This window comes from Globicephala melas, chromosome 14 (assembly GCF_963455315.2).
Source record: "Globicephala melas chromosome 14, mGloMel1.2, whole genome shotgun sequence".
Classification (NCBI taxonomy): Eukaryota; Metazoa; Chordata; class Mammalia; order Artiodactyla; family Delphinidae; genus Globicephala; species Globicephala melas.
This window is the reverse complement of record NC_083327.1, coordinates 16,703,981-16,727,419: the sequence shown is the minus strand read 5'-3', so window position 1 is coordinate 16,727,419 and position 23,439 is coordinate 16,703,981. Positions and strand designations below refer to the sequence as shown.

Below are 23,439 nucleotides of genomic sequence, written 5' to 3'. Positions count from 1 at the left end.
CCTCCATGAACGATTTTCTGAATCTTCCAATTAGACAAGCTCTCTCCCTGCTTTGAACCCCATATCACACAGTTTGAATCTCTGGCAGTGCTTTATCACATTCTACCCTATAACAAAGTCATTCACATCTTATTGCTCCTGAAGCTCAGGGGTTGACAGCACAGGTCCTGGAAACAGACCAAAAAAAAAAAAAAATCCTACATCTGATTCTTGCTACCTGCTTGTGCTTGGGCAAGTCACCTAGCATCTCTAAACCTCAATTTTCTCTTCCAATGAGAATAAGATCTTACACGTGAAGGGTTTTGCCTAGAATCTGATTCATACTAAGAACTCAATAAAATGTTAGCTATTATCATTGTTTATCCTCTCAACTGGATCAGAAGCAATTTTATGTCAGAAACTCATTTTTTAATCCAATGCAACAACTGTGTCTGGTATATAGAAAGCATTGAATAGACATCTATTGAATGAACTGAATAAATGGCTCATAGGACTTCACTGAAATTTTAAAGCAGATTAACAGTAAGATTAGCACAGTTAAATCACGTGCATGAATGTAAATTAATTCTAAGAACACACACACAAATCATCTAAAAAGAGAGTAGAATTCAGGAAAACATAGGTTTGTCTTAAAAACTGCTTGCTAACTTGTAACTAGTTTCCCAGAGGTTCCTCCACACCCCATATCACCTCTCCCAACCCTGCAACACACACATACACACTCTTATAACTGGGTTATGGACTTAGCTATCTTCTAATTTTGGTATTTTAACAGAGAGTAGACATTTGTGGATCAAAAACAGTGACAAGTTAATTAGCCACTTAGAGTTTCTTTCTGTTCAAAATCCTGTCCACAGAGCATTCAGTACTTTAAGAAAATCATATAGTGAATGATGTTGTTCCACAGTTAATATTCTTAAATAGACATCAAAAATATTTTTAGAGTTTAGAAGAAAAAGATTGCCCTCTGCTGCAGTAATTCTCATTCAAGGATCTGCTTTAAGGGAAAAATATGGGAGACGTAGAAACACAGGTAGGTATAACGATGCTTATGAGAACATTAGCAAGAAACATCCTATGTCTGTAAAATATGTGATTGTCTGCAGTACTTTAAACTATTACAATAGCTTTTTTTTTTTTTTTTCGCAGTATGCGGGCCTCTCACTGTTGTGGCCTCTCCCGTTGCGGAGCACAGGCTCCGGACGCGCAGGCTCAGCGGCCATGGCTCACTGGCCCAGCCGCTCCGCGGCATGTGGGATCCTCCCAGACCGGGGCACGAACCCGTGTCCCCTGCATCGGCGGGCGGACTCTCAACCACTGCGCCACCAGGGAAGCCCTGAAATAGTTTTTAATGGTAGTAGGGGATGGTCACAACATTGTGAGTGGAAAGGCAGGTACAGCGTGATGCCAACAGGAAGCAGTTTATCTCGACATTAAGGCACTTTTCCTTAGTGATAGTATTATTCATGGGGTTTGTCCCCACTGTATTTTTAAATAATCTACGAGAAACATGAGTTAATTTAAAAATATGTCCTTTAGGGCTTCCCTCGTAGCGCAGTGGTTGAGAGTCCGCCTCCCGATGCAGGGGACACGGGTTCGTGCCCCGGTCCGGGAAGATCCCACATGCCGCGGAGCGGCTGGGCCTGTGAGCCATGGCCGCTGAGCCTGCGCATCTGGAGCCTGTGCTCCGCAACGGGAGAGGCCACAACAGTGAGAGGCCCGCGTACCGCAAAAAAACAAAAAACAAAAAAGTGTCCTTTAAATGTTTGATAGCCATGTGTTTGCCATGATCTATAAAAATAACTACAGAATGTGTCTAATTGAAAGATTAAAGTCTTCCTTGAAGGCATTTAACTAGCTGTATTGTCAAACTCAGAGAATCTGCATTGCACATAGAAAGGAACGTTTGTAAATTGACTGACCTGATGTTTCAGTCAGTCCAGCTCTCCTGTGTGCAAGTCGTCACCTTGAAATGTTATGTATCATGGTTCTCTTTAGGGGAAGAAAACACAAAGTTGTACAAATAGGACTGTGGGGGGGGCAAAAGGGAGGTCAGGAGAACTGTAAACTTCCACTTTAAAAAAGCCTATCTTGATAACATCTTCAGGTTCTTGAAAACATACTCCCAAATATTTACTTTTCACAAAAAATATTATAGTTGGTTATATTTTAAGCTTTGGCTTCCTTAAAAGCAAATGTATCCTTACATTCACCAAGTCCAAATGGGAACCACCAATAAATCCTATTAGCAGAACATGTCAGCTAAACTGCATTTCTGTTTTTATAAACACTTACATACAGGTTTGTGACGTGGTAACCATGATCCTGAATCTTATACCACATTTTCATTTTCAGTAGCCAAGCAAACCTCATGAATTTCCCACGTGACACATTAAAAGGCACCGATGATAGATTTTTCTCAAAATTCACGTAAGATGAGAAACCTTTTGCGATCTGTGGCATGCATGCTACAGGACATTGGGACTGTCATGAGTTTGGTCCTGTATATGTAGAGACAGTGAACTGGCACAGCAGCAGCAGAGCTGCTGGGGTTTGGCCCGTCAGTCCACTGGTTTTCCAGGGTGATGACGGATTTCTGTCGATTTGGATTCCCTGTTTGGTCTCGGTCCTCAGAGGATGGGTGGTAGCCTGCACCCGGAGTGGGTTCCAGCCGGGAGAGCCGAGCAGAGCATGCAAAGCTGACTGCTCACCTGGTGACTGACCGACTTCACGGCCTGTGAACTTGGTCTCATTTGTTTGGTGTTCTCACCAGCTGAGCTAACTCATCTTTTAAGATAGAATTACACAGGCTCGCACAGCTTTCCAGAGTTGTTTTCTCTTCCAAAGAAATATCACCATTAAATTTCCGAAATATTTCCTATCATACTATGGACTCAGAGGAACTTTATGTAAGCATATTCTGGGGTCTGACACTAATTTTTTGAATGCACTGAAAGTGAAATTTAAACAAATGTAGTGAATGTTTGAGCACAAAGCAAAAACAATAAATTCACATTAATTGCCTTTTTTAAAATTAGACAAGAGAATTTCAAAGGTCTCAAGGTAGGTAATTAGCAATACCACCATGTGGCAAAAAAAGAACTAGAAAGGGAGTCTGGAACCTTGAGATCTAGTCCTAGTTGTTGCTATTTAACATGTCACAATTATCAGGTTTTCATTTGTAGAATGGGAAACTGGGCTTGACACATTTAAGAGCACATCCAATTTTGAAATACTAAGAATTCTTTTTCTTGTCAAAAATACATAAATCATATATTAAATGTTTTTAAATCTAGATTTTTTTAACCCATGACAAAATTAGAGCTGCTAAAATGTTTTAAGATAAAACATAAAACCAGCCTGCATTTTTTTTTTTTTGCGGTACGCGGGCCTCTCACTGTTGTGGCCTCCCATTGCGGAGCACAGGCTCCAGACGCACAGGCTCAGCGGCCATGGCTCACGGGCCCAGCCGCTCCACGGCCATGTGGGATCTTCCCGGACTGGGGCACGAACCCGTGTCCCCAGCATCGGCAGGTGGACTCTCAACCACCGTGCCACCAGGGAAGCCCCAGCCTGAATTTTTAATCAAACATTACTAGGGATGGAAAAATACCTGTACAAAACATCCTCAAGGAGCTGTTTTTCTCCTCCTAAAAGACAGGATCACCTAGACAATACAGAATGTATTTTCTTAAACTAATTATTTTCTAGTGCAGTGCTGCAGTATTACTGAAAGATTTTAAAAATACATCATCAAGGTATTTTTCATATATGATCTAGAAATATAATTTCCTCCTTCCCTCTCCTTTACTGTGAAAGATCCTTGCACAAGTGTAAAAGTGAAACTTGAATCTCATCTGAAAAATGTCTGTTTTCACTGCAGGGTGCTGCTCTCTGAAGGCTGGATTTTGGAGCAGAAAGAAAGCACGGGCCAAACTGGTTTTAACTTGCAAACCAGCAGAAATGATAGGAAAGATTCCCAAGCTAGAGCTGCAAAGCCTCTGATGTCCTAAAGAAGGTAAGCCTCCTATTTGGAACATTAGTCCAAAAAGGACAGAGTCAAACGAAATCCCTAAGGAAACAATCATAGTTCATTTGGGACCTTCTTTTTTTCCACCCACTTTAATTAAAAAGTCAGATAACAAAGCTGTAACTTATTTCCGATTAAATATTGAGATGAGCATAATCCACATTTGCTGCCAATCAAGGTATTTTAAAGGAATGTACCTTTTATTTCAACCAATCCTTCCTCCGCCTCTGAAAAAAAAAAGAAAAATCTTGTCTATTATCGACAGTATCAATTTAAGTAGCTCTTTTTTCTTTAAAAAATGTTATCAAATGTGCTTCAAAGAATCCTTATAAGAAAGATCTGTCAGTTATAAGGTATAAATGTGCCTCATGGGTCACCATTGAGTCGCATGGGGCAGCAAAATTGATGATACATATATTAATGTTGCAAACTGAACTGTTACATTGAAAAGGGTGAGTTACAATTCAGGGTCAAATAGCTGTATTAGCCTAAATTCTTGCCACTTTAAATTGAAATTTATTGGACGTTTTAATAGCTTTTTAAATTGAGGGATTTATCAAGTACCTAAATTTTTAAGTATTTTTCTAACTTTCTTCAAATGAAACTTGTAAAGGAAAAATGAAGGGTGTTTTCTGCTGAAACATTTGCTGAGTAATAAAAAGTATCACCAACCAAAATAATTTTGAAAAATGGACTATTTGTAGGTTTCTAGGATCAATAATGCATAATGGTACTAAAGAACAGTGTTTAAAACAAGTACACTTAAAGCGATACTTTCATTTTCTTTTTGCCTATAATCCTTATTGGATTTATATAGCACCTGTCTGCCAAGGAACTCAGACTGCCTTATAAGCTTATAGACTTCGAGTATTATGACTACACAATAACAAATGTTTTCAAGCAGTAATATTTTTTACCTTAAGAATGTCTATTTCCATGTACTGGGGAAGAGCAAGCAGTGATATGATATAAAATTGGGAAGTTTATACAAAGGAAGAAGCAAGGGGGTGAAAAAGAAGCAGAAAATCATAAACTTCAAAAACGCCATCACCTAATGGGCAAAAACTCGGCTTCACTGTATCACAGATTCTGCTTCAGTGAGTTGATGAGAAAAGCTAGACTGACAAATCTAGCGCTTTCCTGGATGTTAGATAGAGCTCAGTTTTTAACTGTTAGATAATCACATGATGAAGGAGAAATCATTCTTCTGAACGGAGACTCTATAAATTTTACAATTTGTTGTTTCCTACAATATCAGCAGACTTAGCAATGAAAGCCCATCGGCAGTGTATTCCTAAGATGGTGTGCTTTTATTTATTAGATGTTTTCACTATTTTTTGGCTGTGTTTTGGCATCACCCTTAGGAAATAATGGCAGCCAGCCAGTTTATGAATTCCTGGTGAACACTTAAAATGTTTAATGGAATAATATTAAGTACCATATATTTAACCTTTTCTTAGGAATTGTGGGATCTGACATATAACCCCAAAATAATGCATACTATTTCATAAAATGAGCCTTAAGGAACTTAATATAGTTAAAATTAAAACATCATATTCTGTCTGTCTAATCTAATCTAAACAAGGAACAGATTCAGATATTTTTAGCTCTATTTTGAAAACTTCTGAATTTAACTCAAAGAGGAAAAAGCTTTCTATGCTTCTATTGTAAAAAAGATTTCTAGAACTAAAGTACTGTCTAATCCTATTTCATTTATAAAAGTATGGAAAACTAAATTTTATTTCAAATATAAAACACCCCCGAACATGATCTTTTTTTTTTTTTTTTTTCTGGACGTGGGCCTCTCACTGTTGTGGCCTCTCCCGTTGTGGAGCACAGGCTCCGGACGCGCAGGCTCAGTGGCCATGGCTCACGGGCCCAGCCGCTTCGCGGCATGTGGTATTTTCCCAGACCGGGGCACGAACCCGTGTCGCCTGCCTCGGCAGGCGGACTCTGCGCCACCAGGGAAGCCCACCAGAACATGATCATTTTAAAGGGAAAGAACGGCCCTAAGACTTACTGGCACAAGTTTACCTACACTTTAAATTAAGCAGTAATGGCTAAATTAAAAGTCACTTTATATGAGAGTTTAGAGACTAATGGAATTTACTTTTAAACTTACTTGGCAAATAATAAACTCTGAAAAAAAATCTTGTCTATTATTGACAATATCACTTGATTAATCAATTGCTTTTATTTACACCTAAGTGTGATTTATTCTTCACAAAGGTGTATATACTAACATAGAGTTTAGCTAAAGTCAAAATGTCCCCAAATTCTTAAGTGCTGAACTGAACATAAGAACCTACGATTAGTTGAGACACTCATTTGTAAACATAGACAGTTATCTCTGGTTATTTCCTCAAATTCATATCCTACCATAACAATTATTTTTTAAACACATTAGCAGTCTCTGATAATCAAACTGTCAACCCTATAGGAACCATTTTAAGCATTTAAAAAAATATATTCTCAGGAAAATCTAAGTTCCAATTTACATTATGACCTTATAACTCTTTAAAGTTACTCTTTTAAATCTTTTATTTTAGAATATTCTGTCTTAAGACACTTCATTTTCATACATTTATTTGCATTATATTTGTTTCATACTCTGCTCTAAAAATCCACAGAACAATTTCATATGGAGAGTTTTATTATGTAAATAATTTTGTTCTGTCCTAACAACTTAGTCTAGAAAAAGCCCCACACTGTGAACTGCTTATCATACCGAACTCTTCCCTCTTACGAACTTTATAATGCTTTTACAAAATAGTTTAATGAATAGCATTAACTTTCACATGAATATTCAAATTCTCTATGTAAACCCTGAAAGGATCCACCATCTCAAAACTATCTCCAAAGTCTGTCTGTATAAGACACTGCTCCCGTTTCATTCTCAGCTATAATAACGAATACCTTAATTATCATCAGAACCAAGACCATTTAATATCACTGCCCCTAATCTTTTTTTCAAATAGTAAACTTGAACACAACTGTAATTCTTTTAAGAATCTTTATTTAATTTTTTTGGAACAATTTAGTTTGCTGGATCTTGATGCAGTTTATAAAAAAACGTCAGCACAGTTTCATATAAACTGCAATCAGAAAAGTAACTTGTCAAAGAAGTTATCTGAAGTTGCAAGTTATTTTTTGTAATATGCAGAACAGGAAAATGTAAGCATGCTCTCAGATGCAGGCGCTCCTGTGTGCTATGGAGTTACTTTGAAGAGCTTGCTAAGGTCTGCGGGCAGTTTATGGAATGCAATCATTCTCTCCACAATTTTGGTACATGAGAATAAAACTGATATTTATGAAATACGTCTTTTTCTCAAAAAAGTTGAGGCAGCTTTTGTTGAATGCTATCTGTGGGAGTACACTTGATAACCTTGAGCTGTACTAAGAGAAACAGCCAGCCAGGAGGCCATGTTCATGCTGAAACTTGAAAACATCCCTCCAGACGTGTTGATTTCCCAGAAAAGGAAGAGGATAAAACACTAAGCACAGTTGTCCATTGTCTTACAGTAGCAGAACACACCAAGAAACTTTACATAAGGGAGCAAACTCCCTTCACTGCTTTCAGTCAAGGTCAGTGGCAGCTACAGTGGAGGGTGGTGGTGCAGCAAGCCTAGGACAGGACAAAAGCTGAAGTCTACATCTCATGCATAGCTGTCCTTGTTCTGTCCTCGCGCGGTTCTCAGACATCCGAATTAGAACTGAGGTTTGTTAACCTGGGGTCCGCATTGATTTCATATCTGTAATGATACCCTTCCATGTGATCCCTGCAGGCATCTCTGATGTTATGCATCCACTTTTTTATCCCTTTGCGGTTCAAATACAAAACCAGTAGGAAAATGGCGCCTATCAGGGCTAAAACAATACCCAGGAAGACATAAGACGTCTGCAGGGATGGAGGAAGGATAGGGTCACAGTCCAGGTCGGAGCTGTTGAGTTCCAAGAGGACCCGATTCCTCATTTTTTCCGGGAATGCACAGGTGAGCCTGGCTTTGCCCTGCACTACCTCTGTCTCCTTGAGCCAGGCCACCATGTCCGCCATGTGGCAGTCACAGACCCAGGGATTGTCGTCCAGGAAGACCCTGACGTGAGGCAGGCTTTGCAGCTCTGCCAGGGTGCCGTTGTGCAGGACCTTGAGGGCGTTGTTCTCCAGGTGGAGGCTTTCGAGGTGTGTCAGGTTGCGGAAGGACACATAGGTCAGGCTCACCAGCGAGTTGTTGCGCAGGTCCAGGTGCCTGAGGCCGGGCAGCTGGGCCAGGACGTCGCGGGGCAGGTAGAGGAGGCGGTTGCTGACCAGCTCCAGGCGGCGGAGCCCGCGCAGCGCGTGACCTGCTCGCAGGGCCGCTGCCACCGCACCCTCAAAGCTCCGGTTCTGCCGCTCGGCGGCAGGGGGCACGATGCTGTTCAGGATCAGTTCCACCAGGGGGCTGGGGGCCGCGACGCTGGCGTTGCCGCCCGAGAAGGCGAAGGGGCTGAGGTCGGCCAGCGGGTTGTGGCTGAGGTCGAGCTGGCGCAGGCTGGGCAGATGCGCGAAGGCGCCGGCGCGCACCTCCTCCAGGTGGCTGCCGCTGAGGTTGAGCGCGGCCAGCTCGGCCAGCGGCGGCCGGCGGGCGAAGGCCCCGGCGGGGAGCACTGCCAGCTGATTGCCGGTGAGGAAGAGGTTGCGCACGTAGGGGGGCAGGTCCGCGGGCACCTCGGTCAGGTTGCGGTTAACGCACTTGACGGTGCGCGCCGCCTCGGAGCACTCGCACGCCGGGGGGCATCGGCCCGACAGCTGGGGCTGGGCGGACGCCGCGGAGACCGGGAACGCCGAGGAGGTGGACGAGGACGCAGAGGAGGGGAGGGAGGACGACGAGACCCAGCCCAGGAGGACCAGCGCCAGCCGTGCCAGCCGCAGCCTCCCGTCCCCGGCGGCGGGGCCCCGGGAGCACCCCCCAGGCATCGCGGCTCGGGTCTCCCCGGAGCTGAGCTGGGACGCTGCCCGCTCCGAAGGTTCGGGAGGTTGGGCCCGGAGGGCGCGGGCCGGACGAAAGCGTCTGGAGAAAACTTTCGTCTTGTGGAAGCTGAGGAGGGCCGCTGCCGCCGCCGCTGCCGCAGGAACTTGGCTAACCCCCTCGCCGCCGGGCGTCCCCCTCCCGGGGCCGAGTCCCCCGCCCCTTCCCTCCAGAAAGTACGCACGGCGGGTCGGGACGCTCAGCGCCTCGCTCTTCCTCCGCGCCTCTTCCAGCAGCCGCCCCCGGGTGGCACCTCCTCGCCTCTTTTGTTGGCGCCTCGCGCAGGATCCGCGGCGCGACCTGGGACAAGCGGGAGAGAAGCGTGAGGGGCAGCGGCGCCCGCAGCTCCCCGAGTGCAGGAACCGGCCTCTGCCAGCCAAGTCGTCCCCACTCGGTACCCGAGACCTCCCTCCTTTAAGCCCGTCCGAGCCTCGCCTCCCCCAGCGCGCCACGCAGATCCGTACCCCGGGAGAGGGGCGCGCGACCCGAGATGCCGGAGCGCAAAGTCTGTCGTTTGCTGCGGCCCCTACTATATATACCCTTGCAGCTCCCGCCCTCCTCCTTTCCCGATCCCACTCGTCCTGTCCCCCACCCCCCACCCCCGCTCCCCCGCTCCCCCGCTCCCCCGCATCGAACTTCTCGCTTAATCCCCAGCGCCTCCCGGCCAAACTTCTCACTCTCCCAGGTCCTTCCCCCCACCGTCTCCGCAGAGTACCTGCCTTCCGGGGTCTCCGCCCCCCGCCCGGACTTCTCCTCCCGGCCCAGGTGAGGATGAGAGGGAAGTTTCATGCTACAGGAGTATTTTCATCTCTCAGAACCCTCTCGGATTAAGTGGAGGAGCGTACAGCTGGCGCCCCCAAGCCCGCGCCCCCTCCAGCCCCTCGGATCCGAGGGCATTCCAGTCATCTCCGAAAGGGAGGGGAGAGGCCTCGAACAAAGCGACGGCGGAACCCGGACCTGCGCTCCTCTCCTGCCAGAGGGCGGGGAGGGGCCCCGGAGCTGCCTTCTCCGCCACCTCCCCACCGCTCACCTCCGCGCGCCCGCCCGCCCGCCACCTCCCGAGACAACTCCCAGTCCCACCGGAGTCGCGGGGACTTCTCGCGTCCGAGCTGCGCGCCGACTCTCCTCGCACCCCAGCCCCAGGCCCAACCTCCGCAGCTGGGAAAAACCAATCCGGGGGGCGGGGGAGGGCAGGCCTGCCGGAGTGGCTGCTCCGGCCGCGCGGCCAGCCTCGGCGGACCTCGGTGGGGGGATTGAATAAAGGAGGCGAGGGGGGAGTCTGCGCCGCGCACCTCCCCCTGGTGGAAACTGACGAGGAATGCGCCAGAAAAGGTGAGGGAATCCCTTCTTCTCCCCCTTCCCCGACATTCCATGGTGGTTCCTCGTTTTGCATACTGGACTTACCTTGGACAGGAACAAAACCGCTGGTGAATCTCGTGGAATTCGTCCTGATTCGGGCACTTATGGCAGTAACCGGGTAGATTTAGGCGTCACAGAGCAACGCGAAGCAGCAGTGTAAAGAAGGGAGCTGAAAATGCACAGCGGCAGCGGTAAAACGCCCAGCAGCCTGCAAGGGAGTTTCGCGAGTCTTCCCACCAAAGTGATAACGTTAGACTGCCAACTTCAGATTTAGGTGTAATTAACGTCCCTACCTGTCCCGCCCCCGCACTTCTCCGGATAAGTTACGGAACTTGTGAAGGGAGAGAGCTAACTTTAAGAAGGGGGGGAAAAGATTGGTGGAGAAGAGATTCACTTTTGATTCATGAGCTTTTCCCTTCCCCAAATTAAAAGCAGAAGGAAGAAAACGGCCGCCAAAGCGTCCTAGAAACAAAAGGCATACAGAGAGGACGTGAGTCACCCGGAAAGCGGACCCGCCCCGCTCACCAGATGTGGCAGCGATGTGTCAGTGCAAGTCACTTAAGATGGGAGAGCTCACGGGGTGGGAGTGGGAGGGAGGCCGCCTGGGGAGAGCAGAAGTTTGGTACCAATATCTAACGCCCCAGGAGGCGCCAGGTAGGCAGGGAACCGAGAGGCTGAAGTCGGGAAAGGAGACTCTGAATGACTGAGTATAGGGGGGATTTGTTACATCGGAGAGGTTTGGGGTTCTGCAGGCTCAATCCTTGTTCTCTCAATGACTCTGTATCTCCTTTCTCCCCATCAAATAATTTCCCTGAAAGGATGAGAAGGTGGCTGGTTATTCAAGGCTTGTTCATTTTAGAAAGAAAATGGCAATTAGAGAAAACAGTTGGGGAAATTAAGATCTGGTAATATGAAAAGGATCGAATAAAGAATGCCGAAGTTTGTGCCTGTGACGTGTGCCTTTACTGTGAAAAAAGGCCCCAACTCTCAAGTTGATTCCTTATTACTTTTTTGGGAAGAGATAGTCTGCAGAGCCAATAGCCAAAATGACCCAGACAAGACCTGGAGGAGCTGGAGAATGCAACAATTTGTGCAAAAAGCCAGTTTTGTTCACTTGTATCTTCAGCACGTTTATCTAAATCTCTTTTTCTTGTTTTTAAAAGTGTTTTTTAACACGAATGTGAAACACTTTGACAAAAGAATCTGAAAAGCTGTAGCGATGTTCTGTATCCCGATGGTGGTGGTGGTTACATAAATCTATACATGTGTCAAAATTCATAGAACTTTGTACACCGAAAAGAATCAGTTTTACTGTAGGATAATTTTTAAACAAAATTAATTACTCATGGGGAAAAAACTGTCGTAATGCTCTGGCATGATATTAATTCTGGTTCTGTTCTGTTAAGGAGAGTGAGAAGCACTTTAGGATTTAGAAAGATAACATTCTCATCCGATCGTAGAGTCAGCTTGGCAATATAGGTACCATTAGTACTATTGTCTTGTTATTCGTGTTATTATTCTGTTTCACAAATGAAACAATTGCGGCTCTGAACTGAGGATAGCTAGCATTGACAGTGTCTTTTACTTGCCAAGCCCTGTGCTTATCACTTTATAGAAGTTATCTCTTTTGTTCTTCCCATCAGTACTCAGGTAGGTTCTCTCGCTGCAGTTTTAAAGAGGAGAAAAACTGAGGCAGGAATCAGTTATATAACTTGTTCTAATGTGTGGTGGAGGTAGGGACCAGGCCCAGATTTGTCTGCTTTTCTTAAATAGCTCACATTCTGCCTCTGGGTAAAATTGAGGAGTTTGTGCAAAGTCCTAGTCTGTATCACTTAGGCAGACCCGAAGCCTCTCCTCTGGTTCTCTTCCTCCTGATCTTCTTCCACTTGCCTGCAGCTAGCAGTTGGTTGTGGCTGCTGAATCAGGACTCAGAAATTTGGGGTCATTTTTAGCTCTGCCACTTACTCATTGTGTGGTTTCTGTTTACCTCCATTTCTTAATCTGTAAAATAGGGCCACTAATAAAACGTTATGGCATTTCCATGAGAACTGAGATAACAGGCAAAATTGCCTGTTATTATTGTGCTCTTCTTAATTACTCGCCCTCTCGCCATTTATTGTGCACCCACCATATCCCTGTAACTGTGTTAGTGATAGGAATCCAAGGATGAATAGTGTAAGGTCTCCTTCAAGTAGAATTGCCAGATTTAGCAAATAAAAATACAGGACACTCAGCTAAACTTGAATTTCAGATACACGATGAATGATTTTTTAGTATGACTATGTCCCACGCAGTATTTGGGATGTACTTACACTAAACAATTTTGTTCTTTACCTGAAATTCTAACTTAACCTGGCATCCTGTATTTGGTCTGGTGACAAAGGAGTTCATAACCTGGTGGAAGAAACACAGAACCAAGAGCTTTCAATGCAGAACACTGAATGCAGTTTAGTATGTGTATCTTTCCAGTCTCTCTCTTTGTATATATTTTACTTCTGTTTTTGCTTTTTTTTATATGAATGGGATCATAGTATATGTATTATTCATGATTGTTTTAGTTTTGAAATAACCGTATATCGTTCTGTGTCCATACATATAGGTACGCTTTCTTCTTTATTTTATAGACTGCAAAATGTTCTGTTCTGTGGATTGTTTTACCACATTTTTTAACTGCCCTATTGAAAGACATTAAGATCAGTAACTACTTTTTAAAGAAGTTTCCTTCAAGTGAGAAAAGCTTACTAGGATCAGTTCTATTTTGATTGTCTTCAGCATCTAATTATCCGGAATTATCATACTTGCTTTACTCCTGACAGCTTGAACATTTTTTTGTGCATGATGCTATTTACATGCTCTAAAGCAGAACAGAGAATTTCAGAGCACATTTTCCCCCATTTATTCTTCCATTCCAAAATAAAATAAAAGAAGGATCTGAATGTCCTAATGGAGAAGAACCAATCTAGTGTATTTCATAGGTCATTTTGTAGCCTCCAGGAAAATGTCTCTGCACTATTATTTATTTAGCACATTGTTTCTGCAGGAACCATTTTTCTTCTAATGACCCAAAGGAAAGTCATTAGTAAATTTTTGAGATATTGCTGCTAAATCCTGGGAAGGCAAGGAATAATGTATTTTCTTAAATGATGGGCGATTATGGCTACCCTCATAGTAACTGGAAGAGAGAAACCATGTGGTGCAGCATGGACAAACATCAAGATTATTTAAGACTAGTTAATTTTGGTCTCTGCCTTAAATGAGCAAAGGAGTTGATAAAGGTGAACACTCTCAAGTCTAAAAAATTTCTAAAACAAAATCAAACATTGGTGAATGTCAAACCCACATGTCGTAAAACCATGAACCAACACTTAAAACCAGAACAATCAACTTGACAGTCAATTTGGGGGGGGGATATATATATATATATATATTTTTTTTTTTTTGAGGTACGCAGGCCTCTCACTGCTGTGGCCTCTCCCGTTGCGGAGCACAGGCTCCGGGCGCGCAGGCTCAGCGGCCATGGCTCACGGGCCCAGCCGCTCCGCGGCATGTGGGATCCTCCCGGACCGGGGCACGAACCCGCATCCCCTGCATCGGCAGGCGGACTCTCAACCACTGCGCCACCAGGGAAGCCCTGGGGGAAAAATATATATTTTAATTGTTAATGATTAGAAAGAAAACTCTTCTCATGTGCTGATTTCAAATCATTTGTGAAAGAAACAAGCTTCTTGTCTGAGATATATAAACTAAGTAAAATATTAACTAGGGAATGGGTTGGAAAGGACATATTTGTTTCATGAGTCAGTACCATGGGGGTTGGAGCTAGTAAAAGAAAAAATATAGCAAAGACATTTCAGGATTTATCAGAAATTAAATAAATACTAAAGAAAACAAGCTAAAAGGCTGTAAAATTGGAAGGATTAAACTGGATGTAAATTTGTGATTCTTCAAGGATGAGAAAACCTTGAAACGTAAATAGAACAATTATATAGCAATCTGCAGAACTTTCCAAATAGTGAACATTACAGGATTATTCAACTTTAAGTGTATTTAACTTTTTAAGTCGTTACTGTATGCCCTCCACCTATTTGATGTTCTTGGGGTACAGAGGTAAATAGGATAAAAATCCCTGCCTTCAGATAACTCACAGTCTAGTGGTGAAGGCAGATTACCTAACAGTTACAAAACATATGGTGACTGCAAGGGTCCTGGTGGAGTGGGGAGACTGGAGAAGACTTCATGGGGGAAGTAATGCCTGAATTGCATTTTGAAGTATTAGTAGGAACTTGCTAGACAAAAGGTTGACAAGTTGGTGAAAAGACTTAGAGAACTTGTTCAGTTCTAGAGACTACGTGGGGAAGAGCACAGCACGCATTGGAGAGAGTGGTACAAGGCCAGATTTGAAACACGATGGGATCAGATTACTGCCCTCTATTGGAAAAAGTTTGATTTCATCCTATAGAGCTGGGGAACCTGCGAAGGTATTTAGCAGGGGAACGACGTGATCAGATGTGCATTTTACAAAGATCACCTCTGCAAACTGTTTGAAGAGTAAGTTATAGGCAGAGAGACTGAGGGCAGGGAGAGAAATTGGGAGATCCAAGTGATGCATGTTGAAGAACTAAACTAAAGCAGTGTTAAAAGATTGACAAGGCAGGGACAGATTATATAGACCAGTGGTTCTCAACAGGGTGACACTGCCCCTAGTGGGCATTTTGGATATTTGTGGAGGCATTTTCTGGTTGCCACAATCAAGTGGGGAGAGCTACTGCCCTTTAGTGTGTAGAGGACAGGAATGTTAGCTATCCTGCAATTAGAGAGACAGTATCGTACAATGAAAAATTATGCTTCTTCCCACGTGACTTTCACGTATCCATCTAGGCATTCTTGTAGGTGAAAAACCTGATTATAATCATCTCAGCCTAGAAACAACTCCATTCTACACTTAAATTGCAAATAGTTATAAAATGGTTTTAATATACACTGAATTTTCCAGGAATGCAGCTACCATGTTCATTGAAGAAAAAATATTGTTTTGTTTGGGACTCTACCAGAATTTTATCTCTGACAGCTATGCCACTCATGCTATGTGAGACACTAATACAACCCAACTGTATCAGTGTGCATTTGCAGTTATTGCATTTACAGTAATTCTTATTTCAAAATGTCTAACGTAAAGACAAACTATTATCTTTTCACTATTCATTTGAATCTTAGTCTAATTTCTCTTGAATCCTAGCCTGTTTATAGGTAGATGGAAGTAAATTACCACCTCATTAGATCTTCTAGTATAGTTATTTATATGTTATACTACATGTTAGTTAACGTTTAATTATGCTCCTCTTATTTCTCTCTTATATTATAGTTAGTATAATATATATTTTAAAATTTGTGTGAAGGTATGCTTTATATAAAGGGGCTTTATAAAATACTTGTTTTAAAAAGTTTGAAAGTAACCTGTATAGATACTTGAGAGGTAGAATCTATAAATCTTGGTGATTTATTCAATATGGAGGCGAGAATACAGGCATTTATAATTCTAAAACATGTAACATAATAGTTTCTCTATTTTAAATGATGCCCAAGAGAAATCCTAATAACCCTAGATTGAAGAATCAAATTTGACTGTAAGGAAGCTGAAAAATACCTAGAGTAAAGCATGGAACAGTGAATTTATTTGCTTGAAGAAGACCTGGCTTATTTGGTTGAAATTGTTGTCTTTTCAAAAGAAATTGTGATAAATATTTAAATCAGCAGTGTTACCTAATACTCTTTTTCTAATGTAAATTAATTCAACTTTGAAGTTGACATTGAAGATTTTCCATTTCTTTAGTCCTTGCCCAAACTGGGTTCTAAACCAAAATTGGAATTAAGCCAAGCAATGGGAACAGTTGCAATTGTAGCTACCATCCAAATTTAATTAATTTCAATTAAATTTAATACAGTTCAATAAATGTTTACTAATGTGGCTTTTTTGTATGGAATTCACTTTGTCTTCCAAACAGAGCCACCGCCAAAGCCAGAAATTTTCCTTAAAAATTTTCTAATCCTGGCACACTGACAGGCAATCTATTGCATGTCCATGGCAGAGGTTCAGCAGATAGACTTGGGCCAAAGCTCAGATATATGACCCAGGTGTCTCTAATCTATCTTACAAGTCTCATCCAGTGAGCTAAAGCACATAGGTCAATAAGTTGCCTGCTAGCACTGCTTGAAATATTCAAAGCCAATAAGTGAATATTTATCAGATTTGGTTTAGCTCTCCATATAAAAGTCCAGGAAAAGAGGGCTGAAAATATTGTGTATTGTGGAATAGAATTTTATCACATTACCTTGGCAGTGAAAAAAAGAATGAAGTTAAAGAGTTTAACTAGAGAGACAAAATCAAGCCAGCATCAAATCATATGGCCTGAACAGTGGGTGGGTGTTGAGTATGTGTTTTCTATATTTAATAACAAAATATTTTAATTCATCTAAAATGGTAGAATAAAGGAGTTGGGTGCAAAGGGCATGTCAGAGGATACCTACTATGGAACTTGAACAAAAGCCTGCTGGAGGAATGTGTGACGTCAGGAGGTACTTGAACCCACAAAATATTGGTGTGATGACATTTGCAAAGACGTGATATTCAAAATAGTTTACAACTAGTATGGCATAGCCACTGACCAGTAAGTGTTCAATAATCAGGGTGCCACCCGTCAACAAGTAGTAGGGCTTTGGTGTTGCAAGCTGCCTGAATACAAGCAATTATATATATACTGAAGGTTTCTTATTCTCTTGGCACTCCCCACAGTACAGGCAATCATTAAAATTGTTTCATAACTTCGAAACTTTAAGGAATTGGAAATCTTCCTTAAAATAAGAAAATAATCAATAGTTATGAATAAATTGAGTTTATTCATTATTTGTTAGATTAAATAACTTTGGAGGGCATAAGTACTTCTAGGCACTGTCCCGAGAACTGAGGATGCAATGGTGAATTAAACAGACAAAAGCCTTGTTTTCATGGAAACTTATTGTTTCCATCAGTTTATTAAATCAATTAACTCAAGTGTGGGAAATCTAGTTTTCTTTTTTAATTGAATTAAAATATTTTGTTATTAAATATAGAAAACACATAACAACAGAGGATTGTATAACAAAAGCTTGTGTCTACTTCTCAGCTTTACAAATCCTAATATTGGTTTCTTTTTCAGTTTTCTTTTGTATATAATTAAAGTGAACAAACTGATAAGTTTTGACACATACATACTTTCTTGAAACCATCATTCAAGAAAATTGACATATAACCCTCAAAAGTTTTCTCATGACCTTTTATAATCTCTCTATCCACATGTCACCCTCACCCCAACCCATGCCCAGGCAACCATTAATTTGATTTCTGTCACTATAGTTTGAATTTTCTAGAATTATATATAAATGGAGTCATACAGTATGTGCTCCTTTTTATCTGGCTTCTTTTCACTCAGCATAATTAATTTGGGATTTATACATGTTGTTATGAGTATCAATAATTGATTTTCATTTCTTTACTAAGTAGTATGCTATGATACAGACATAGGACAATTTGTTTATCCCTTTACCTATTGATGGACATTTGGACTTTTCCCAGTTTGGGGCTATCACATATGAAGCTCTGATAAACATTCACATTCAAGTCTTTGGGCATATGCTTTCATTACTCTTGGGTAAATATCAGGAGGTGGAATGGATAGGTCATATGGTAGATTCATTTTTAACTTTTTCAGGAATGCCAAACTAGTTTCCAAAGTAGTTATACCATTTTACAATCCTCCCCTCAGTGAAGAAGAGTTCCAGTTGCTCCACATCCTTCCAACACTTGATATCATTAGATTTTTTTAACTTTAGATATTCTAAAACGTGTAGTGGTATCTAATTTTGCTTTTAGTTGTTGCAATGATGTTGAGCACCTTTTAATGTGTATATTTGCTACCTGTGTATCTTCTTTCATGAAGTGTCTGATCAATTCATTTGTCCATTTTTATTGAGCCATTTATCTTCTTACAATTGAGTTTTAAGAGTTCTTTACATATATATTCTAGCTATGAAGAAATAATAATAGAGTTCTACACCTAGGCCAACATCATTGAAACTCCTGATTTAAGGAAATAGTAAAGAATCCTACAATTATCGAAGCAAAATTGGCACTGGGCAAGGGAAGAAAAATTTAACTGATTTTAGAATTTTTTCTGCTTTATTAGATGCTAGAAGAATTTGGTGCTCTATGAGTAGCCTCAGTTTTTAAAATTAATTTCTTTTTTGAAATATATAATGCATTTAAACAGTTGAAAATTCAAAAGTGGCAGGAAGGTAATACAAGGGGAAATCTCCTTCCAGTCCTATCCCTCAGCTATCCAGTTAACCTCTCCACAGACAACCGACTTTTTTCAGGTTTCTGTGTGTATCTTTCCAGTTAGATCTTATGCACGTGTATGCAAATTCCTTTTCACAAATAATTGAACACTGCACATTGTTCTGCACTATGTTTAATTGAACAGTGAAACTCAGATATTCTTCATTCTTAGGGTAATAATGGGCAGATGGCGTTCACTAGACTTGTTTATTAGCTACCTATTGCTGTGTAATTAACCATCTCCAAACTCAGTGGCTTAAAACAATTCTTTATAAGCATAGCTTATGCATCTGTAGGTTGGCTGAGGATTGGGTCATTTGGGTCGGGCTTGGTTGGCAACCTCTGCTAATCCGGGCTGGCTCACGCTTCTGCAAATTGATTTGATTGGTGGGCTCTACTCTAGGTTGGGCTTGACTGAAACACCTTATCCGAAGACAGTTCTGCTCCTTCCTCCCAAGACCAGTGGAATAGCCAAGGCAGTAGAAGCATGAGAGCAAGCAAGCTTAATCCATATAAGTCCCTTTTAAGATACAGCTGGCATCACATCTGTCACCACTCTGTCAGCCAAAGCAAATCAAATGCTAAAGCCAAGGAATAAGGAATTAGACCCCTCAGGTGCACAGTGAGCGAGTGCCGCAAAGTAAAATGCCAGGGGCTTGTATAGAGGATGGGCTGAAGAAATGGAGCTGCTGGTGCAATCTACCACAAACTGATATACCACGATTTATTTCAACAACCCCTATTAAGAGATTTTCAGCTTTTTGCTATTACAAGCAATGCAGCAATGACTGAGTACACATGTCATCTTTCACATATGCCAGTATAGCTCTAGGATAAATCCTTAGAAGTGAACTTCATGGTTAAAAAAATGGGCTTTTATCATTTTGATAGGTATTGTGAAGCACTGTTTGGAGATTATTGTAACAATGTATATTCCCATCAGCAACGTTGGGACTATGTTATCATTTTTTTTAATCTTTGCCAATCTTTCACGTGAAAATATAATTTTTGCATAGCTCTCATTTGTATTTTTAATTATAAATGAGGTTGACAATCTTTTCATATGTTTAAAAACCATTCGTATTTCCTTTTTAAATCCATCTGTTCATATCTTTTTGCCCATTTAGTTCTAATGGGTTTTTAAAATTTTTTCTCAATTGATTTATATATCTTAAAGAAACTAACACTTATTAAATTAAGGGCACATGCAAAAAAAAAAAGCTTCTATAATTAAAAACAACAGGCAGAACCATAGTCCAGCCAGTTCACCAGGGAGTCATTGAAAGAGAGAGCTAAGAAGAGCCCTCCTGAGGTCAGAACAAATCTTAGAGATGGCTTCAGAAACTACTCCTACTTGAATTTAATTGTTAACTTAATGGCTTACCTCAGGCTGACATAGCAAAATGCCATAAACTGGGTGACTTAAACAATATAAATGTTCTTTCTCACAGCTCTGGAGTCTGGGAAGTCCACAATCTAGATGTTGGCAGGGCAGGTTACATTCTGAGGCCTCTTGTCCTGGCTTACAGGCAGACACCATCTCTGCTATATACTCACATGACCACTTCTTTGTGTGCGGCAGAGAGAGGAATCTCTGGTGTCTCTTCCTCTTCTTATAAGAACTCAAACCTCATGGGAGCCTCATCCTAATGACTTCATCTAAACCTAATCACCTCCCAAAGGCCTCACCTTCTAATACTATCACATTGGGCTTTAGGGCTTCAGCGTATGAATTAGGAATTGGGGGTGGGTGGGGGAGCCACACAGTCATTCAGTCTATAACATTTAATTTATTTTAAACTTACTTTATTCAAGTAATAAAATAATTCATTTTAGCTATAAAAGATAGTATAAATGAATGTTCTTATTTTCTTAACTGATTTAAAACACAGTTGTATAAAATACTATATATATATAATTGTACTGTGGGGCCAGAACATATAGAAATGTAATATATCTGTCAATAACAGCAGCAAAAAGGTAGATGGGAGCAAAGCTGTGTTGAGCTAAGGAAATGACTCCGATGGTAACTGGAATCCTTGGAACCTACCTAGAGAACCAAAAACAGTAAACAGTAAGGTTACTGTAACAAACTCTGTAAATATAAACTTGTTCTCATTCTTTTCTCAGCCTGTTTAATACACATACAAATATACAAGCTAGTACTATTGGTGGTTTAGTAACATATATACGTGTATCATGTATAACAATGATAGTGGGAAAGGGGAATGAGAGAATATCATTGCATAGAAGTTAATGTTTCTATATCATATTGTAATTAAGTTTGTATAAATCTGAAGTATCAATAGATTTTGATGATATGTATGTAGTAAGCCCTAGAGCAATCACTAACAAAATAAGTTTAAAAATAGTGAAAAAGTAATTAAAATATTACTCTAGAAAATATTCCCTTAATTCAAAATAGAGCAGTAGGGGGAACAGACACAGAAAAGACATTAGACAATAGAAAACAAAAATTTAAATGGCAGACATAAATCCAGTTATATCAATAATAATATTAAATGCAAATGGGTTAAATAATCCATTCACAAGGCAGAAATTGTCAAACTGGATAACAAACATGATCCAACTATATACTGTCTACAGGAGAAACACTTTAGATTCAAAGATACAAATTAGACTGAAGGTAAAAGTGTGGAAAAAGTTATATCATACAAACAGCAACCAAGGAAAGCTGGAATAACTATAATAGTATCAAATACAATAGACTTTAAAATGAAAAGAAAATGGTACTAGAGATAAAGAGGGCATTTTATAATAAAAGTGTCAAACCATCAGAATGTTATAATAATTATAAACATATGTGCCCGTAGCATCAAAGCTCTGAAATACATGAAGCAAAGCAAACAGAATTGAAAGGAAAAATAGACAATTTGACAAAAATAGTTGAAGAGTTCAATACCCCCCCCATAATGGATAGAACATCTAAGTAGAGTATCAAAGAAGGAAATGGAAAACTTGAACATTATATGCAAAATAGATCTAACAGACATATTTAGAATATTCCACCCAACAACAGCAAAATACACATTTGTCTGAGTATATGCTCAGGATAGACTATATGCTAGGCTATAAAACAATCCTCAGTAAATTTAAAGGGATTGTAATTGTAGAAGTATTTCTCTGATCACAGTGGAGAGAGGTTAAAAATTAATAACAAAAAGAAATTTGGGATATTCACAAATAATGAAAAAAATTAAACTGTACACTACTAAATAACCAATGGGTCAAAGAAGAAATCAAAAGAAAAATTAGAAAATTTTAGGATGAATGAAAATACAACCTATTAAAACTTATGAGATGCAACTAAAGCAGTTCTTAAGAGGGAATTTATAACTATAAATGCCTACATGGAAAAAAAAAAGAAAAGAAACAATCTCAAACAATGATTGAACATTCCATTTAAGACTCTGGAAAAAGAAGAGCAAATTAAACCCAAAGCAAGGATAAGGGAGAAATAATAATGATTAGAACTGAAATAAATGGAATAGATAAAAGAAAAATAATAAAGAAAATCAACAAAATCTAAAGTTGGTTCTTCGAGAAGATCAACAAAATGGACAAAACTTTAGTTAAAGTAAAAAGACTCACTGTCATACAGAGTGAAGTAAGTCAGAAAGAGAAAAACAAATACCGGGGCTTCCCTGGTGGCACAGTGGTTGAGAGTCTGCCTGCCGATGCAGGGGACACGGGCTCATGCCCTGGTCCGGTAACATCCCACATGCCGCGGAGCGGCTGGGCCCGTGAGCCATGGCTGCTGAACCTGCATGTCCGGAGCCTGTGCTCCACAACGGGAGAGGCCACAACAGTGAGAGGCCCACGTACTGCAAAACAAAACAAAACAAACAAACAAAAAAAAACAAATACTGTATGCTAATGCATATATATGGAATCTAAAGAAAAAAAATGGTACTGATGAACCTAGTTGCAGGGCAGGAATAAAGAGGTAGACATACAAAACGGACTTGAGGACATGGAGTGGGAGGGCGAAGCTGGGGTGAATTGAGAGTAGCATCGATATATATGCACTACTGAATGTAAAATAGCTGGCTGGTGGGAAGCAGCAGCATAGCACAGGGAGATCTGCTCGATGCTTTGCGATGATCTAGGAGGGTGGGAGAGGGAGGATGGGAGGAGGCTCAAGAGGGAGGGGATATGGGGACATATATATGCATATGGCTGATACGCTTTGTTGTGCAACAGAAACTAACACAGTATTGTGAAGCAATTATACTACAATAAAGATCTATTAAAAAAAAGACTCAAATTACTAAAATCAGAAATGGAAGAGGATACATTATCAAACTTACAAAAATAAAAAGAATTATGAAATAATGCTATGAACACGCGTGTACCAGCAAATTAGATAATTTAGATGAATAGAACATTTTCTAAAAAGACACAAGCTACTAAAACTGACTCAGAAAAAAATAGAAAGTCTGAATAGGCTTCTAAGAAGTAAAGAGACTTAGTAATCAGAAAAACTTCCTATAAAGGAAAGCCAGTGACTAGACAACATCACAGGTAATTTCTACCAAACACTTAAATAAGAGATTTAATATTTTACAAATTTTTCCAAAAATAGAAAAGAAGGTAACATTTCTTTTTTTATTGAAGTATAGTTGATTTTTTTTTAACATCTTTATTGGGGT

General features: G+C 40.8%; 1 protein-coding gene across 5 annotated transcripts; it reads right to left on the bottom strand.

Moving 5' to 3' along the window:
- Positions 1-6,460: 6,460 nt before the first annotated feature.
- Positions 6,461-10,266, bottom strand: TPBG (trophoblast glycoprotein). 5 transcript variants are annotated; one of them, XM_060283544.2, is made up of 2 exons: positions 9,752-9,966; positions 6,461-9,336 (listed from the first exon to the last, which is right to left on the bottom strand). In XM_060283544.2, exons 1-2 carry the CDS (start codon positions 9,823-9,825, stop codon positions 7,725-7,727), a joined length of 1,686 nt encoding a protein of 561 aa, XP_060139527.1. In that variant the 5' UTR covers positions 9,826-9,966; the 3' UTR covers positions 6,461-7,724. The 5 variants fall into 5 exon arrangements, 4 of the variants coding, with proteins under 4 accessions (XP_060139527.1, XP_030715241.1, XP_030715240.1 ...); XM_030859381.3 differs by lacking the exon at positions 9,752-9,966 and adding an exon at positions 10,117-10,266 and having other exon boundaries at positions 6,464-9,336; XM_030859380.3 differs by lacking the exon at positions 9,752-9,966 and adding an exon at positions 10,067-10,169 and having other exon boundaries at positions 6,464-9,336.
- Positions 10,267-23,439: the final 13,173 nt, after the last annotated feature.